This window comes from Leucopleurus acutus, assembly GCF_964270905.1.
Source record: "Leucopleurus acutus genome assembly, chromosome: 17".
NCBI lineage: Eukaryota > Metazoa > Chordata > Mammalia > Artiodactyla > Delphinidae > Leucopleurus > Leucopleurus acutus.
Genome location: NC_139159.1, coordinates 59,254,622 through 59,275,418, shown reverse-complemented (window position 1 = coordinate 59,275,418; position 20,797 = coordinate 59,254,622). Strand labels below are relative to the sequence as shown.

Sequence of the window (20,797 nt, the reverse complement as noted above, 5' to 3'; positions counted from 1 at the left end):
ATGGATTAAGTGGAATTTAATAACCAAATCTTAAATATCATTCTTAAAGATTATTCTGCTAAATATTATGTATTAAATCCACCAAAGAATTCTATAGAGCTTAAGATTATGGTAGAATATTGCTTTATTATTTAAACTTTTATTAAGGTTTTTGGTTTAAAAAAGGATATGTTTCTCTAACGTATTTATCTTATTACTTTCTCAGTTTCCTTATTAGCAATCTAATTCCCTTTTTATTTAGCAATTTGGAAAGTTCTTACTTTTAGTACATAAAATTAACATATCTTCATTCATCATTCAATACTCTAAAATTTCACTTTAACGGTATTAAATATATACTTACATTTTAGGTGGATTTCAAAGAAATAAAGCATATAAGGACCTTCTTATTTTAGTTACATCAAAAATGCTTACTTACATTCAAAAAGTGATTTTCAGATATCATTTATATTTCTAAGCCATCTGCCTTATTGTACTATTGCTACTATTTTGCTAACCAGATATAACATCACCCTATGTGAATGCACAATTATTCATAAACAAATTGAACAGAAATTATGTTGACGCAGGGATTGAACTATTTATCTTTCATTGGCCAAGGCAGAAGTTAAATAGGCGATTAGCAGATTTTGATTTAATCTTGAGGAGAAAATGATCTATGAATCCCTACATGCTGCATACACCATAGAAACACTTGCATATGTGCAAATGGGGACATAGAAGTATAGCATTTTTATAACAATGAATAATATAATCAATATAACAATATAAATGTCCATGAGCTGGAGAATAAGTAAATCAATTTTGGAGTATACCTCCAATGGAATATCATTAGTAGTTAAAATGAATAAAGTGTGTGTGTATGTGTGTGCGTAAATATAAAAGTAAAAACCAATGCTGGGCAAAAAATAAAGGCTTAGAAGACTTATTTTAATTGTATAATTCATGAAATGTACAGATGCTTGCAAATCATGCTGTATATTGTTCATAGACGTATAGATATGTGTTAAAAATATAAATTATGTGTGAAAATAATACACTAATTGAGAATATTTGATAGCGCTCAGTAGGGAAAGACCAGAAAGGGATTGGAGACAGACATAAAAGGAGTTTTAACTTGTTTTGCATTATTTATTTCTTAATAACAATATTAATGTGAATATGAACCAATTAATGTAAATATTAATCTGAAAACTAATCTGAATTAATATTACTATTAATCCGAAGCAACTATCCCATAGTACCAGATGGTGAAGTTGTTGTTTTAACCTTTCTACTGTCTTGTAGATTTCAAATATTAACTTTAAAATGTTAGAAATCCTTAAAGAAATCTGCTATATGGTGGCAGGAAAGGAATTAGATCTCAGTTTAAGTTATTCAGCAACTCAAAAGGATTTAGGTAATTGAGGATTTTCAGTTCATTTTGTGCTCTAGAAATTTTCATTTCATCAGAGTATCAAATTGCACAAGGAATGGTGAATATTTATAGTATATATTTTTTCATACACATCTTTGTCAGTTTCAAGTATTTGAGCTTTTCAATGAAAAGACTGGCAGCTAAATGTTTCCATAAAGATAAGACAGGGCTTCCCTGGTGGCGCAGTTGTTGAGAGTCCGCCTGCCGATGCAGGGGACACGAGTTCGTGCCCCGGTCCAGGAAGATCCCACATGCCGCAGAGCGGCTAGGCCCGTGAGCCATGGCCGCTGGGCCTGTGCGTCTGGAGTCTGTGCTCCGCAACGGGAGAGGCCACGACAGTGAGAGACCCACGTACCGTAAAAAAAAAAAAAAAAAGATAAGACAGTTTTGAATATTTATGAATAAGCAACAGTAATTCCACCAAATTGGACTAAATTATGTTGTGCTTTGTAGCTTATACTGTTGTCCATGTGCATTTTCATCTACAATGCAAAGTATTATAAATTGTCTTAATTTACAAAGAATATCTCCGTTATACTTCATCACCAGCAATTGCCAACCACATTTACAAAGCATTCAAATTAAGGCAGGATGAATTTGGTAATAAACCTTGAAAAGAGGGCTTAATTTCCATTTTTATTTTGATAAATGATATGTGGTAAAACTCAAAAGTGGCTGAATCTTGAATAATAAACTGAATATTATGTCTGGTAAAAGGAATTCAAACTTGTTATATTCAAGCAGGGACATTTTAAATGTAGTGTTAAGTGTGCAGATCCATACAAAGCAGTATGTCCTAAAAATTTTGTTACTACTTCTGTTGCTTCTACTTCTGTTTTTGAAAGGCTGACTTGCCTGACCATGTATCCTTTATATCTCATATATGTCATAATTTGAGTTAACAACTTCTAACCTCTTGTATGGCTCTGTTTCTGAAGCTGTTTGCATTTGCCTTATTTTAACATATTTTCACCCTAATGAGGCTGTCACAGATTGACCCATATAGGAAATTCCTGAAGGTTTTTTAACTGTCTCATAAAGTTCAGTTTCTCAACAACATTATCTTAGCTTATTTTTCAGTTGTCTCCTAGAGATAATTGCCTCTAAGAATCACACTCACTTATGAACATTGTTGAACAAATGATTGTAAATTAATTAAGGTGTGTGAAATAATTCTGTTGGTTAACAGAGGAGGGAAAGATGAAGAACCCCTAGAAGAGACTAGGAAGAGCTCCTTATGTTCTCCAAAAGCTAATGTAGACTTTAACATACAGAATTATAGTGTAAATTCAGTACTTCTAGCTGTACATTTCTGGTAATCTTATGTTTATTTTGACACTCTAGGAAGTCAGTACTATAAATTAGTGATTTGTCATCAGTGAGCTAATAAATCCTTTTTTGCTTTCTAGTTCAAATTTAGATTAATTTGGTCAAGGATCTGTGCCTACAAAAGAGATACAAATCTCTTTTTGACTATCATATGATGTACATAAAAAAGTTATCCTTTTGTCAAATATTATTTGTCTTGAAATCACAGACTTCCCTAATTCATGAAGCTATCTGGAATATTTATCATAGTCCTCTAGTCCCAGAAGCTATAACTGATATAATTTAGCACCTAATTATTGTTGGTGCATTCATTATATCTTACATTTATCGTACATTTATGTAATTTGTAAAACATTAAGGGCAGAAGAATTCCTTAGCTAGGGAGGTTAGATTTTGATAACTAGTGTCATGTTTGATTTACATTCTGAAGTACCCTTTTCTAGTTCTTTCAGTATCTTAATAGTGAATTGTGCTATGACTGTTTTTTAATATTCATCTTTATTAATTTTATTCTGAATACACACACAAGGTATTCTGGATCTACAGAGATTAATTATTATCATTTAAGTGATATAATTAATAATAGTAATAATAATAACTGTGTCAGCATCCCTTTGACCCAGTCCTTACCCCTGTAGTAACACGATGAAAATCAGATGGAAAGATCTACACGAGTAACCAGGGACAAGGAATAAAGAAAAATGCACGTGCTGTGCTTAAGATAGTTGTCTTTAACTCCTCTCCCAAAAGGAGGAAGAAAAAAACTTCTGCTCTTTGGAGATGGGATAGAAAGAATTCTCGGTTTTTATTCTAACCTTTGGAATGTAAATTTAGGGTTTCAATAGTCAGATTAGCCTCCTGTGTCTCCAAGTTTTATAAACTAGAGACATCTGTAAGGTTCTGGGTCTCATTCTTCCTTGAAATGTAAACACAAACCCCCTTCAGAGTTAGGTTCATCTCTGCAGTTATCTCACTACTCAAACAGTTGTAACTTAACTTCTCAAGTGTTACACTTAGCCCAAGATCACAAGTTTCCAGCAAAAGTCATGTGGAAAGCCCCAACCCTTTAGAAATCAAAAATATGCTCTCTACACCCTACTCTTTTTTTTTTCCTTGTGAGAAATTTTGAGAGTTGTACATTCTGAGGAAGGCAGAAAATAAAAATTCAGAGTTCTTCAAACTGATTACTGTGTTATATTAACTCTTGATAAAGTATATTTTAAATATAAGGCTATTTCACTTTCTTCTAAGACTATAAAAGTAAAGCAGTCTAAAGTTATATTTGCAGTGGAGACATTTGTTACTTGAATAGTTATGATTTCACATATTTTGTATGGATTTTAATTTTTCATTATTTGATCATAATAGTTACATTGGTCAGAATCTATTAGCTGCAAATCACTTGAAGCAGGCAAGAATCTTACTACTATAAGTTATGATATAGTCATATAGACCATGGGGTAGCATTGCTAAATTTGAATAATACAACAAATTCTAATTTTTGAGAGAAAAAGCTCTCTATGGTGGTTGTAAATGAACAAAATTAAATACGGTAAGAGTAATAAAACCAGGGAAAAGCATGTAATCATATAAAAAAATAAAAAAGGATGCTTTGTACAGTTTTAAATCTTCCTGTTAAATTTTGTCTTTAATAAACTTGTATTTTCTCATAGGTTTTGAACTTTCACATTGTGAGGATCCTGGCATTCCACAATTTGGATACAAGATCAGTGACCAAGGCCATTTTGCTGGTAGCACTATCATTTATGGATGCAATCCAGGCTATACTCTCCATGGAAGTAGCCTTCTCAAGTGCATGACAGGGGAGAGAAGGGCATGGGACTACCCTCTGCCATCCTGTATTGGTAGGATACTGCTTTAGGTTTTCATGAAATACTTCTATGGAAGTGTTATTAAAATGTACTGTACCTTTTCAAGTTATTCAATCTGTCCACACACAACTCATACTTTAATCAAAAAGTTAATGAATTCATAGCTCAGATTTGTGGAGAGTGAGAGGGTTCTTTTCATAATCTTACCAGTAAGTACATTCTCTTTTTTGGGTAAAAAATGGTTTGAAGCCATTATGTTTATCTTATCTTGATATAAAGTTTAACTCACTACAAAAATATGCTGAAACTCTTAATCATACACATTTATTGAATCACATTGACCAGTTTTGTTTTTTGTGGGTTTTTTTGGTTTTTTTTAGATTTGTTTTTATATACAAAATTGTTGCTTATGCTGGTATCAAGCTAGATTAAAAAAACAGTAAACTATTCTCAATAACTTCAAAGTCTTTATATACTTTTTCAAAAACTAAAAGTGCATATGTTTTTCTTATGTGTATGTATCATGACATAATTAAATGAATTTCAGTAACAAAAGGCAATGTGAGAGTCAGTGATATCAGATATATTGCCTACATGAAGCTATAGATTGATCATTTTCTCTCTTATTTGTATAGCTGGAGTACAATTTTATTGCTACCATCTTTAGATTGATTAACAAATAACTGGGTATTATGTGAGAAGCAGGGTGGATAGAAAAGTGTTGATAAAGACATCTGCTTTTTTTTTTCTTTTTTTGCTCCAATATCAAATAGGTGCCAGGCTGGAATATTAGGACAAGAAAAGATACTTAAACAATATCAAAACATTTAAACAAAACACTAACTCCTCAGTAGGGAACAAACATGATTCTTTAGCAATTCTTATTTCTGAATGGCATTTGTGGAAGCACAAATCCATTCTGTGTCAGGCCCATATGGATAAAATTGACTTAAACTTTTTTTTTTTAAAACAGCTTTATTAAGTTGTAATTGGTATCTTTAAAAAATGCACAGGGCTTCCCTGGTGGCACAGTGGTTGAGAGTCCGCCTGCCGATGCAGGGGACACAGGTTTGTGCCCCAGTCCAGGAAGATTCCACATGTCGCGGAGCGGCTGGGCCCGTGAGCCATGGCCGCTGAGCCTGCGCGTCCGGAGCCTGTGCTCCGCAATGGGAGAGGCCACAACAGTGAGAGGCCCGCGTACCGCAAAAAAAAAAAAAAAAAAAAAAAATGCACATGTTTAATGTATACAATTTGATGAGTTTGGAGACCTGGACCTTTTGAGACAAATTTTAATGTTTGTTAGTTGATATAGTCAACATAGGAATCTCCACAAAACTTGAAGGAATTCAAACAGAAAAAAATGAAATGCTAGTTATTAGAGGTCTTACAACTAATTGCAGTGTTTTTGATGACATGAGTTTTCTATTGGTTTATTAAAACAGTGATTCACACAGAAAGCAAACATACTTTTATCTAACCAGAATGCAATTATAGTGCTTTCCTTTCAGATGGCATCTGAATTTTGGATAGATTATGAGGATAATACTACAGTAACAACCTAAATTGACAAAGCTTGAGATTCTGGAATATGACCAACAATCAACCCACTGTCATTGGTTATGAGAACAATGTAGCACTGATTAGTTCTCTCTGAAGTTATGTTCTTTGATGTAAATATGAAATATATTCAGAAAATCATTAAGGGTTGCAATAGCACAGAAGTATAAACTTGTAAATACTGACTTACCATGTTGTCTTTAAAATTTAAATCATAAACAAATACATTAAAAAACATATATTTTCCTTATATGTTGAACCAAGGTGAAGACATTTTTCATATCTTGGAAACATTTTATGCAAATAGGACATTTGGTCTGGGATCAGAAAGAAGATTTTAATTTTGTTTGCAATGAATCAATGCACTTTATGTTTATGAATCTGCCAAGTCAAAATTTAATGACGTGACACTGCTCAAGATTTCATGTGAAGGGTAATCTTTTTTTTTTTTTAATGATGGTTGATCAGGAATAACAGCTGAAACAGTTGGACACATGGTGTGTCATGCTATGACTTCCATGATAACAGAAGATGAAATTCTATTTTAGATGGTGTTCTTTACTGGCAATAATTAATAGCTTTACCACCTGGCCTAAAATCATAATTTTCTATGCCCATTAACCTTAAATATCTATTATGATTATATTTTTGCCTTTGCCAAATAAGAAACTTTTTCTCAATTATATGGATTATTTCTAGGTAATTATGTTTCTGTAGCTTATACATTGAGCAAACAAAAATTAATTTTTGAGACACCAAAGCCAAAGAACTTTAACCTGTACACCTTCATTTTTATCTACAAATGTAAGACTTCTGTCAGAATATGAACCCCAGTGGTATGGTATATCACACTGGTTCATTTGAAATCAAAATACCAATAATATTTGTAGCAAAGAAATATGGAAAAAGAAAGAGGTATGTTTAGATTCAAGATAAACACAGAACCCAAAATTCCAGTTTGCCTTGAAGTTGCTTAAAAATTAATCTGGAGGAATGAAGTCAAATTTGTTCTCATAAGAAATATATACCAATAATAGTGATAAATCATTAAAATGATGAAAAATGAATTATTATAGCTATACAGTTCTAGGTTATCCAACAAAATTTTTATTTAAATAATGAGAAAAACCTCAGTAAGTGATGGTAACTTCTTGAATACAGATATCTTTTTATTCACTTTAAAAATAACTTAAGGGCTTCCCTGGTGGCACAGTGGTTGAGAGTCCGCCTGCCGATGTAGGGGGCACGGGTTTGTGCCCCGGTCTGGGAAGATCCCACATGCCGCGGAGCGGCTGGGCCCGTGAGCCATGGCCACTGAGCCTGCGCGTCCGGAGCCTGTGCTCCGCAACGGGAGAGGCCACAGCAGTGAGAGGCCCGTGTATCGCAAAAAATAATAATAACAACTTAAGTTTATTATTATAAATTAAATTAAGCTAATGTTGCAATACAAAATAAACTTGCTTAGCCCTCTGTAGGTATGTGTATCAGTTAGGGTTCTCCAGAGAAGAAGGATTAGTAGATCTAGATATAGATCTGCCTGTCTATCTGTCATCAAGAAATGTATTTATTTTGAGGAACTGCCTCATGCAATTGTGGGAGCTGACAAGCCCAAAATCCAGAGGGAAGGTCAAAAGTCCAGAAACTGCAGCAGAACTTAATGCTGCAGGCTTGAGGGAGAATATCTTCTTTTCTAGAAAACTCTGCTTTTCCTCTTAAGGCCTTCTAATTTATTGGATGAAGGCTACCCACATTATCAAGGGTAATCTTAAAGTCAACTGATTGTAGATGTTAAGCAGGTCTATAAATAGCAATACCTAAACTAGTGTTTGATAAAATAACTGGGTACTGTAGACTAGCCAAGTTGACACATAAGACTAACCATCATAGTGTGCTAAAATGTAACACCTAAAATCTTTGAAACAATTTTACCTACGTGAATAGAGCCTACAGATTTGAACCATGATATTCGATATTATTAGGTCTTTTCCAAATGCTGAAACTTTCTGTCTTTGACCTTCTTTGCTCTAATAATCGAAACAAAACAAAACAAAATCCAAGATTGTTACTTCAGTCATTGAATTTGAGTAAGACAGTAACACTGCAGAGAACAAGCAAAATAAATATAGCAGTATATTCAAATATTTAAGCCAGAAGTAAAATAGTATGGATTTGGTTTATTTTTTGGTATTATGATAATCTGGAAAATTTTCAAATGTATAATGTATTACTACACTGTGGTTTCTAGGATTTAGAGATGCAGAGCAATATACTAATTAAGCAAACTATTTACTTTCTCTCTTCTCTAGAAAGAGAATTCTTTCTAGATTATTTGCTTATCCAAGTAAAATCATTCCAGATATCCCAATATATTAAATATTATTAAAATGGAGAGGGAATTCCCCAGAAGATAAAATTTTTATTATATTGTATGATGATGCTTACATTTTTAATTTGATAAATTTTATAAAAATCAGAGACTGGTTTGATTTCAGTTTAAATCAAAACTGAGCTAGATTTAACTGAAGAAAAATTTAATAAAAATGCCATTTTGACTTTCGGGGGGTTAAAAGTGAAAGAGTTTAGAGTGATTTAAAGGGGAATAAAAGGACAATGAAATTTAGAAGACCTGAGGGACTGCAGTAAAGCTTAGTTTTTCTCAGAGGTAAGGTAGTAAGATGATGAATTATTCAGCCTACAATCAACTAGCAGTGAGCAACTTGCCATCTGTTTCCCCTTTTTACATTATCATTATTTAACAACACATCTTAAAATGTTTGGAAGCCTAAACTCAGAGTTTTGAGTGTGTACTTTTTCAATTCCCTAATTAGGTTTATTATACTATTTTTATATGATCTGACTTGAGATTCTTTTTTTATTGTACAGTATGTTCTTGCTTCAATTAATACCTTAAACTGAGAAAGCATATACAAATATATACTTTCAATAAGAGGAGAAACCAATCTCTATTTTCCTTCAGGTGAAAAAATATATACTCTTGAGAAATTTGTAGATTGTTTAGAAAGATTGGCATTAAATTGTGACTTAAAATTGAATTAATTTTTTACTAGCCGAATGCGGAGGTCGTTTTAAAGGAGAATCATCAGGAAGAATCTTATCTCCTGGTTATCCCTTTCCGTATGACAATAATCTGCGTTGCATGTGGATGATTGAGGTAGATCCAGGAAACATTGTCAGGTAAATGGATTTTATTATTTCAAAATGACCAGGGAATCTGAATTTCCCTGATCAGCCTCTATATACAATATCAATTAATATCAAGATTTTTCAATGTTTTTTAACCTTGGCAAAGAAAAACATGGTTTTTATACATTTAAAATATGAAAAAAAGTATTCATAAGCATGATTTATTGATTTGTGGTCCAAAGTAGTTCATACAGCCCCTTGGAGAGAAGCTTTTCAGTTATAAGAGGTCACACAGAAGGTGCGAATTTTTCCCACTTGTTGGCAATGCTATACTTTCAGTTCTGCATGACTTAAGACGCTGAGTCCATCATTTTGATAGGTATACAGAGTTGTGCAGATCACTGTCATGAGTTCAGCCTCATGAACATTTAGAAGAAATAAGAATGGAAGAGGACCCAGTACCTAATCCCTGTCTTCCCTAGATTTAGGCATATTTCTGAAGCATTTGCTCTCTTCCCCTTTAACCATGTTAGAGTTCTGTTCCTGCTGAGTTTAGTTAGGTGGCTCACAGTTCTTCACATAATTTCCTCTTAGATGATGGCAGAACCGTAGCCTCCTAAATTAACACCAGTCAGGTTTCCAAGGCGCATCTGCTCTCAGTTCTAGTTTAACTATTATTGTTATGACTAGGGATGAATTAGTAAATGAACAAATTCCCCTTGACATATGAGCTAACTATTGTGTTATCACTCACAAAACAGTGACATTAAGAATTGCTGCTGGGGGCTTCCCTGGTGGCGCAGTGGTTGGGAGTCCGCCTGCCGATGCGGAGGACGCGGGTTCGTGCCCCGGTCCGGGAGGATCCCGCATGCCGCGGAGCGGCTGGGCCCGGGAGCCATGGCCGCTGGGCCTGCGCTTCCGCGGCGGGGAGGCCACAGCGGTGGGAGGCCCGCGTATCGCAAAAAAAAAAAAGAATTGCTGCTTTATATAAATGGATTTTCGAACAGGCTTATGGGTGATGAAGGCAGTTTTATGGGAAACCAATATTGTCCTTCAAATAACATGCTGCAAGGTGTACTCCATGTATTGTTGGATGCAGTGTGAACTGGTACATTACTTTTGCAAGGCAATTTGCAGCTACAAATTGAATCGAACCTCAGCCTACTTTTCTTTAAGATACGTCACATATTGTTTTATTTTAAATATTAGAAATAGTAAATGTGAAAATACTAAATTCAACAGAATTCTGGGATTTTTAAAAAATAAAGAAAAATATTTGATATTAAATTGCAACCCAGATCACATATCACACATGAATGTGGTATGTGTGTGTGTGTGTGTATATATATATATATATATATATATATAGAGAGAGAGAGAGAGAGAGAGAGAGAGTTGAGCATGTTGATATAATTGGATTTCTAATTTTTGGCATTAGGTGCAAAATAATCAGACATTAATTTTGTCTAAATTAGACACAAAGCAAAATAGATTTAACATGAAACCTTTTTTATCCTTTTCTGTGCATTTTTTTGGGGGTAGACACTTTCACATTAAGGAAGTTCCCTTTTACTCCTAGATTACTGGGTGTGATGATTATGAATGGATACTGAATTTTTTAAATACTTTTTCTGTGTATATTGAGATCTTCATGTGATTGTTTTCCTCCTTATATCTGCCACTGTGGTGAAATGTAATCGTTGGTTTTTGAATGTGAACCATTTTTGCATTTGCGGAATAAACCTCATTTGAGTCTGATAAAACAAACAAAAAACTTAAAACAGTGGAAATGACACATACTATGGAATTAGATAACTTGAGTTCAATTCATGACTCTGCCACCCTTTGGGCAATCTTATTTAATCTATCTCAACCCCATTTGCTACTTTTGTAAAATTGAGATAAAAATTGTTCCTGCTTCATTGGGTCATGGTAACAATTAAAGGAAGAAAATCGATGTAATGCATTTTGCACAGTGCCTGGCACATATGAGATCCTCTAAGTGTCACCTGCCATTGCCACAGTTAAAAGTCATGAACACTGAAAAGAATGTACAGATCTTCCTCGGGTTACATCCTGATAAACTCAACGTAAGTTGAAAATATCATAAGTTGACAATGCATATAATATAACTAACCTACTGAACATCATAGCTTAGCCTAGCCTACCTTAAACATGCTCAGAACACTTATATTAGTCTACAGTAAATCATCTAACACAAAGTCTATTTTATAATAAAGTGTTGAGTATCTCACGTAACTTTATTGAAAAGTATAGTGAAAGTGAAAAACGGAATGGTTTTATGGGTATATTATGGTTGTAAGTGTATTGGCGGTTTGTCTTTGTGATCTTGTGACTGACGGAGCTGTAGCTCCCTGCCGCTGCCCAGCATCGTGAGAGAGTATCATACAGCATATCACAATTGGGAAAAGATCAAAATTCAAAGTACAGATTTTACTGAATGCATATCTCTTTTGTACCATCTTAGAGCCAAAAAATCCTAAATTGAATCATCATAAGTCAGGGATAGTCTGTATACCTAAAGTTTTTATAATTTGCAGAGGTGATATAATAGTACATTTAATCATATTCTAAAAAAAAAATTATACTGCTCAATAAAAATTCATTAAGTTTATATATGCAGTTTACATAATTCATTTTTATCTGATAGACTAAAAGGAATATCTAGTAGTAGCAAGATGAATATTTGTTATATTCTTTATTTAAAACTGAATCCATGTTTAAGATAATCAGAGATATATGGTTCTCCCACAGCCTACAGTTTCTTGCTTTTGATACGGAAGCATCGCATGATATACTCCGAGTTTGGGATGGTCCACCAGAAAATGATATGCTTTTAAAGGAAATTAGTGGTTCTCTGATTCCTGAAGGAATCCACAGCACCCTCAACATAGTAACCATCCAGTTTGACACGGACTTTTATATCAGCAAATCTGGATTTGCAATTCAATTTTCAAGTGAGTTATTTTTTTATTTCTTAAATAAAAAATAGGAGTGCTATTTAAATAGTTCTGTTTACTGCTCAAAACTTTAATTTTAAAATTTTAATGATCCTAAATATTCCTCTTTCTAGTCTTATTATTCATCTGGACTTAAGGTAAAACATAAGAAAAAGAAATACAATTAACTTTTAATTAATTAATTATTGAGACCTTCTCTCCAGTTGTCAAACCAATTTTCCATAAAGATGGTGTTAAAATAATTCAGCAAATGAAATAATTACATTATACAGCTTGTAATTTTGAATTTTCCATAAAATTATATTTTAAAATGTACAATTTTTGGAGATAAGGAAGGAAATGAATATTTGCCATTAAAAGAGAAGCAACCCTACATTTTTACTAATTTTATTTTTCTTCTGTTAAAGATCTTAATTATATATTCACAGGAAGCTTTGACAAAATATTTTAGATCTACTATTAAATTAAAGATTTTCTACAACAATGAAATATCATTCATTATAATTACTATTGTTCATGGCCTTTTTCCTTTTTTTTCTTTTTATGACACTGCTAAGTGGTTAAATATATGCTGTTCTGTAAAACGGATTTTGGTTTAATGGCTGGAGAAAATAAATGAAAACTCAAAAATTTTTAGTTGCTATTTTTTCACTCTTATTACCAACACACATTATCTCTTTGAGAAAAATATCTAAGGGATCTTCTAATTGTATAGCCTTAAAAAGTCCTATTAATTGAAACTTGCTGAGATTTCCAACATCATCTATGGGAAGAGTGCAAACCAGTATTCTTCAAATGTGCCTTAATTCAAATCCTGTCTTCTTATTAATTGCTGACTTTGGACACCTCACCTCATCACCTGAGTCTGAGTTTTCTAATTCACATAGGAATAATAATGCTCATCTCATAAATAGATTATTAGGATTTAACATGATCACATGTGCACAGTTCTTAGTATTGAGTAGTAAATAGTGCCCAATGAACTATTATCGTTATATGAATAAATGTAAAATTGGAACCCTTTAGAAAAAGCATGAAGGACTTTTTTAATGACTGGCCCGAAAATATACCACTTTAGATTAACAACTGGTCAATAAAAATATATAATTAACTTGACAGACCTTTTGTTCATGGAAGACAGTTGTTTGGCATAATCAACTAAAGTAAATGAATTGTTTTGTTATAAATAAGGCTCATGTGAGAGAGGTGTACATCAGCAGAGTCGGTATCTTTCAATTTGTACCCTTAGTGTATCTTTTGAGACAAAGAAAAAAGGAATGAAAAATAAGAGAATGATTATGTAATTAATGAACATAAATGGCTTGTAATTCTGAAACACTTATAAGTGAAACATTGTTCATATTTATATCTTCTATTTTCTACTGTTTATTTCTTTTTTATTTGAAGTTAGGAACAATTTGTCAGCAAACTGCTTATGATTGCTGTTCAATTTCAGTTATTTATAATGGTAGTTTGGCAACCAACAGCTCTCCTCTCATTTACCTTAAATTAGTAAGGTTTTACACTTACATGGTTATTTGTGATTAAATATCTGAATGCAGTCATGTGAAAAGGTGCTTCAGGCTCTTGTTTGTGAACGCCAAGTACATCTGATTAATAGAAACAGACTGCTTTATATGCATTTCTGGAATTTTTAATGCACATTTGTCTGTGAAATTAGCAATACATTTTTATATTTATTGCATTTGTAGGGCATATTAAAGTTATGGAAACAATATGTATCATACCAGAGTTTTAATAAATCTGCCTCCATAATATTCTTTTAAGATGCATACAAATGTGTACTACTGATCTGAGACTAAAAACCTATTCATTGAAATAAAATTACCTGGAGAGTTAATATATTGTGAATAGCATCGATCAATGAAAATTAGTCTCTGGGTTGGAGATCTTCTGTAACTTATGCCTATACAGCTTTATAAGTGTTCAGATTTCAAATGTGAAAGTAGTTTTTTCATGAATGAGGTCTTGCTTGGTGCCAAGAACCGTAAGTAGTTTGTATGATCTATTTAATCCTCACAGAAGCCATATGAGATATGTTGTATCATCCCCATTTACCAAACAGTACACTGAGGTTCAGAAAGTGAGTTAATTTGTTCAAGGTCACACCCTAGCAGATGCCTGCAGCTGTGACTCAAATCCACCTATGTCTGAAAGGAGATTTACACTGTGCCTGGTGCATAGTAAATACTTAGCAGTTATTACTACTCTTTTGCTATCCTTATTTATTATTTATTAATATTCTAGAGGAAATACAAAGATTTTCATTATATGTTATTAGTTACAATGAAGTTCTACAATTTAATCAGCTTGTCTTTCTGATTATCCTTACAAGAACCACATCTAAGGTCACACTTCCAAAAAGCAGATGATTTATACAAGTGAAGCAGTGAGAAGGAATAAAGGAAAGGTGGAGTGTGTACATTCCTGCCCCCTCTGGCTAAAGTCATTTTGCCCTATAGGAAGACAGACTAATTTTAAAGTGGAACTTGAAATAAAGAGTTTTATGTAAAGTCATCTAATTGTCAAAGAAAACAACTAATCTTAAAGAGAATATTAAGGTCTATAGTCCAATAAATCATGACTATGGGTCAAATTTGGCTTGCAGGTCAAAATTTGCCACTTTAGTGTTTTACCTGAATTCCTTTTCCCAAGATAAATCTATCTCATGTTACCCATTTATTCATTTGTTCATTCGTTCATTCTAGGTGAGTCTATTAAAGGACCAGATAGTAAGCATATTTATCTCCAGCTATTTCTCGAGTGCATCTTTCCTTTCACTTAGGCAAATCTTCTTAGTTACATAAACGCGCGCGCACACACACACACACACACACACACACACACACACCCTGTACTGTTTTCTGTCCCTAAAGTTTCTTTTACTTTAATTTTTTTCTAAGTCTTGCTCATTCTTCCAGACTCAGCACCAAGACCTCTCTTTATAAAATATTTTCTGACCTCTGTATAAAACATTTTTAAATGTTTATAAAACCATCTCTTTTTAAAACATCCTCTGACCTCTCTTTATAAGACAAATTCCAGCCCATGCTCTAGGCACTAGCTATATTTTTTTTCCAAATAAAGATGTGAAAACATAGTTTATCATTTCATTGTTCTGAAGATGTTTTAATTATACGAACTTTGCCTCTCTAAATGTCCGTAAAGAGCAACATTCTATTTAGGGTGATCATGTAATTTATTGTTCAAATCTAAGATAACTTTTGAGAGTAAAAGGGGACACTTAAAAATTAAGCTGGGGCTTCCCTGGTGGTCAGGGGTTGAGAGTCCGCCTGCCGAAGCAGGGGACACGGGTTTGTGACCCGGTCCGGGAAGATCCCACATGCCGCGGAGCGCCTGGGCGCGTGAGCCATGGCCGCTGAGCCTGCGCGTCCGGAGCTGTGCTCCATAGCGGGAGAGGCCACAGCAGGGAGAGGCCCGCGTACCGCAAAAAAAAAAAAAAAAAAAATTAAGCTGGACAACAGGCATAAACTAGAACAATAGTAGCCAAATCAGTTTGTATCATTATTTTAATTGTCAGATTTTCATTCTGTTCCCATTCCACCCACCATCACCACCACAGTGCCTGTTCCTTTTTTGAGCAAAGAGCTAAGTGTCAAATAATAACTTAAAGGAGGAATGAGTCAGGAAATAGCAGCAAAACAGTCTTAAGCAACAAAATGCAACCAACAAAATGGATTTCAGTGAACTTGGTGCAAAGTAAATTTAACTGAAATGTAGGTCACATACCAACTTCATAATCACTGTCAAGCCACTATCAGCAGCCTCATGCCTTCTATTTCATGATCTAGTCAGTCTTTGTAGTCTTTTGCTTTGCCTCTTGGTGTTATATTCTGCAAGACTCTTTTGCTTAATCACAGCTACTTAAGTCTGACATGGCTACCTCATGCTGTACTATGTTCTGCCCTTGGTTCTCAGCAGTCAGGCTCTATATATATCTCCTACTTTAATTTGTAATCTGCTTGTCTCATCCCACTTTAGTTCCTCAGCGAGGACATCTTTAAGTATCATGCTGTCATTTGCCCACAGAATAGTTGATTTTGACAGAGCATTTTCTGTGCTCTTCACTCTTTGACATCTCTTTTAAGAATATGCCCCTGCTGGATAATACAAAATACCAAGGGCCATATCTTATACTGTTGAAAATTCTCAAGGAGATGGATTCCTTAGTCATGAGATGTTGATGTCTCCCGGCCTTAAAGGACTGCATGGTGCCCCTGCATTTGTTCCCATCCTCATTATTACTGCCTGCACTGCTGTAGCAGTCGACTAGCCACTCACTTCATTGTCTCTCCAGCCAGACTTTTCTCTACATTTCCACCTGATTGATGTTTTGAAAATATAAATCAGACATCACTCCTCTGTTTAAAATTCTTTTATGGCTACACAGTCATAAGTTCAAAACTGTGGAATTACATTTAAAGCCTCCACAATTTGCACCCAAATTATCTGCCAGCTTCATCTCTCACTATTCAGTTACATACATCTAGTCATCTAACTGCACTGTCCTGAAAAGACATTGACCTTTCACATTTCTGCTTCTTTTGCAAACTCTCTTCCATGTTCCTGGAACACTTAAGTCCACATTCAAAAATCCATAAATTCTTAGTCATTTTCCAAGGCCCAGGTCAAATGATACTTTAAGTACTAATGAACTTCTAGGCAGAATTAGTCACTCCTATATCTGCAGTGCCCTGGCACTATGTGTGTATTATATTAGAATGGCTGTATATCCTCGTTTGCCCAAGACAGCCCTGGTTTATGCCTATTTTCCTGGCATCCTGACTTGTTTGACATTTGGTCTGTATTTTCCATTTTCAACAAAGTATCATTATTAATAGTTCTGTTAAAATAGCCAAGGTGTATTTATTAGCTATTGTCTTTGATCTCATCTAGTAATGTGTGAGATATATTCCCAGTGCTCAGAGTAATTATAATACATGATTAATTTTGAAAGACAAATACTGATAACCCATCTCTATTTTCCAGTCTTTTGTGGATGCCAGGTAAGTTACACTTCCCCTTCATGGGTAGCATATAGGGCTCTTGTAGATGAAATGAGAATATTCTCAGATATTAACATCTAACTCATTCTGATCTTAGATGGTATTGGGAGAACTATTTGATACTCTTGCCCTGCCGGCTATTTTGTATGACAGCAAGTTATGTCATAATCTGTTCTGTGGCTTGAAAGATACATAAAGCTGTCAGGCCATGAGTTGGCCAGATCACTGAGAAATATGTATTCTTGAAATATCCACAGAAGTAGAGGTTGCACAGATGTGCTGTAGAGCTATTGTCTGAATGTTCTTGCCATGAGTGTTTGTTATTTATTTTATAGGATAAATTAACAATTATTTATTTTATCATACTGTTTTATTATTTTACAATAGACATTTATGGCAGCAGTGGGATAGAAAGTACATACTGAATATTCATTTCTTAAGAAAGCTTAATTCCACCAAGATTTCTAAAAGAAAGTTCAGCTGAAGGAGGCTGTCAGGAAGACCCAGCAGAGATCAACAAGGATGTCAGACAAACTTATTCCTGCAAAATTTGAAACTAAACCCAAAAAGATAGCAGGAAAGGAGCTAGAAGAATTTTTGTTTATTATGATTTGTGAATCAAAGCATTTTAGTACATCCAGAAACACATGTTTTAAAAAGTGGGGAGTTCCACATGATCCCATTTCAATTAAACATATTTAGGTAAATTGTAAAAATATTTTTAGAGGGTAAATCATGTACTGATTGGTTATTTTTCTATACAATCAAAAAGTAGTAGAATACAGAAAAAAATGAGACTTCCTTGTCTTGTATATTATATTAACATTCTTTTAAGCTACAGAGGGGCAATTTTATATTCTAAAATATGAAACATAATTAAATGGTGATTTGGAGCCATGATAATACATTAACAACATCTTTGTCATTTTAAAGTACTTGATATATTAAATTGATTATTATTATGATTATTTTAAAGTATCTATCTACTATAGCTATGTTCTTTTCAGTTGAATTATTTCCTAAATAAAATTTCTCCCTGGTTTTAGATTTATCCCTGGGACCCTGATATCATTGGTATTAATAGACCAATTTTTCCTAATAACTTGTTAACCTCATGTGAAATGGGATATTTTGATTGAGAATGTAGTATATATGATATTAAATATGAGATTTAGACCTAACAGTATATTAATATTTTAAGATATGGATACTTGATATTTTTATATTATGAACAAATTGCCTACAAATTTTAATATGATAAGTTGTTGGAATACCTGTTTGGATTAACTACATGGTTAACTACATGGACTTTTATTACTTACATATTAAGGATTTTATACAAGTTGCTCATAATGTCTGCTAATCATCAAATTTTTTTTTTTTAATTTTGTTGTGCTAATCATCAAAAACCCCAATAACAAGAGTCTGTCATACAGAGTGAAGTAAGTCAGAAAGCGAAAAACAAATACCGTATGCTAACACATATATATGTAATCCAAAAAAAAAGAAAAGGTCATGAAGAACCTAGGGGCGGGATGTGAATTAAGACTCAGACCTACTAAGAATGGACTTGAGGACACGGGGGTGGGGAAGGGTAACCTGGGACAAAGTGAGAGAGTGGCATGGACATATATACACTACTAAATGTAAAACCGATAGCTAGTGGGAAGCAGCCACATAGCACAGGGAGATCAACTCGGGTGCTTTGTGAACAACTAGAGGGGTGGGATAGGGAGGGTGGGAGGGAGGGAGATGCAAGAGGGAGGAGATATGGGGACATATGTATATGTATAACTGATTCACTTTGTTATAAAGCAGAAACAAACACACCATTGTAAAGCAATTATACTCCAATAAAGATGTAAAAAAAAAAACAGTAACATCTCAATTAAAACAAAAGAAAATTGATGATGAAAATGCAACTTGTACACAATGTATGTTAACATACATGGGGATCATGTGGTGTCATTGACCATGTGAAAACTAGAAGACATAAATCTGTTTAAAAAAAAGCATGACTTTTCATTTAGAACAAATGAAAACTCTACTAATTTCATCACTTTATGTTCTAAATTCTCTTCTGCATATATGAAAAGTGTTAACATGCCAGCTTCCTTAGCAGAACTTCCCAAATAGTTAAATGAGTCCAATCTTATATGTCACATCAGTAACATTAATCACCTCAAATATTTTAATTCCAGCAAAAGTTTTTCTTTTTACCTCCATTTTATGAAGCAGAGTATAGTCTTTGAAAGTTCATTGTGATAAAGATGAAACATCTCATATTATAAATTTAGTTACAATTTTAATATTTCAAGAATTAAATTGACTTAGACTTATTTTATGGTCCAGCATATATTTTTCTAAAAGAACCATGTGCATTTGAAAAGAATGTACACTTGCCATTATTGTGAATTAAATACCAGTTAGATACAGTTGGTTGATAGCATTGTGTTTGAAGTGTACTATATTATTACTGATATTTTGTCTACTTTTTTTTTAATCCACTAATGAAAGAGTAGCATTGAAATGCCCAACAGCAATTGTGGATTTGCCTGTTTATTCTTTCTATCTTATCATGTCTTGTCATGTTTGTGTATCATGAAGATCTGTTACTAGGTGTTTACATTTGAGATGCTATGCCTTCTTAATGAGTTGACTGTTTCATTACAATGAAGTAGCTTTCTTTTTCTCTGGGAATTTTCCTTGTCTTGAAGTTTGCATTGTCTGATATGAATATCTTATAATTAGTGTTTGCATGGTGTTTCATTTAGCATCCTTTTAACTTGTCTTTATATTTAAAGTAGGTTTCTACTTTAAACAGCACATGATTGATAGGAAATAAATGAGTAAATATGTATTTTAAAAAGGTATTTCTATATAAAGTACTTGGAATATATTATAACACTAGCTTTGTGGTTTCTTTTGCATTGGCAGCTTTGTTTCCATCCAGGGTTGATAGGAGGAAAATCTCTTGTCATGCTGCTATCTACTTTAACCTGACTTGCCATATCATTAGATGTACCCTTAGAAACATAATGAAATTCTAAAGATAGCCACGTTACTGAGTAGCTAGCAGAGTGTAGGCCTAATAATGATGTTGAACATTCTTTTTAAAATTGATGGATCTTGTACAAAGCAGGGACGCAGTCAAGGGCAAAATTCTCCAGGGTGAAATCCACCTCTAGGTAACCACATCTGCATTTCACATATTTTCCGATTGATTTGATTCTAGATGGGATTTCCTTCCAGGTTAAATATTCCCATTACCCAGCTTGATTTCCTTATAGATAGTGAGGTGGAGAAAATCGTGTCATTTCTTAGTCAATACAAAAATATAAGGCAATAAAACTGGAAGAGTGTAAGGCCTTGTGAATACCAAATCTGGACTGTGACCTTGCTGAAGTTTCTTGACATATTGAAAAATAATATACAACAACTTCTTAGACAAACTACACAGTGAATAGTAAAATCTAGTGGTCTTTAAAG

General features: G+C 33.6%; 1 protein-coding gene across 3 annotated transcripts in view; it reads left to right on the top strand.

Moving 5' to 3' along the window:
• CSMD3 (CUB and Sushi multiple domains 3) overlaps positions 1 to 20,797 on the top strand; it is a gene marked incomplete at both ends in the record, with an annotated part of 1,083,475 nt that overhangs the window by 765,345 nt on the left and 297,333 nt on the right. For all 3 annotated transcript variants that reach the window (XM_082858355.1, XM_082858354.1, XM_082858353.1), the window contains 3 exons: positions 4,420 to 4,611; positions 9,204 to 9,330; positions 12,055 to 12,257. In XM_082858355.1, coding sequence (XP_082714481.1) covers positions 4,420 to 4,611; positions 9,204 to 9,330; positions 12,055 to 12,257 — 522 coding nt within the window. The remainder of the gene's footprint in view (positions 1 to 4,419; positions 4,612 to 9,203; positions 9,331 to 12,054; positions 12,258 to 20,797) is intronic.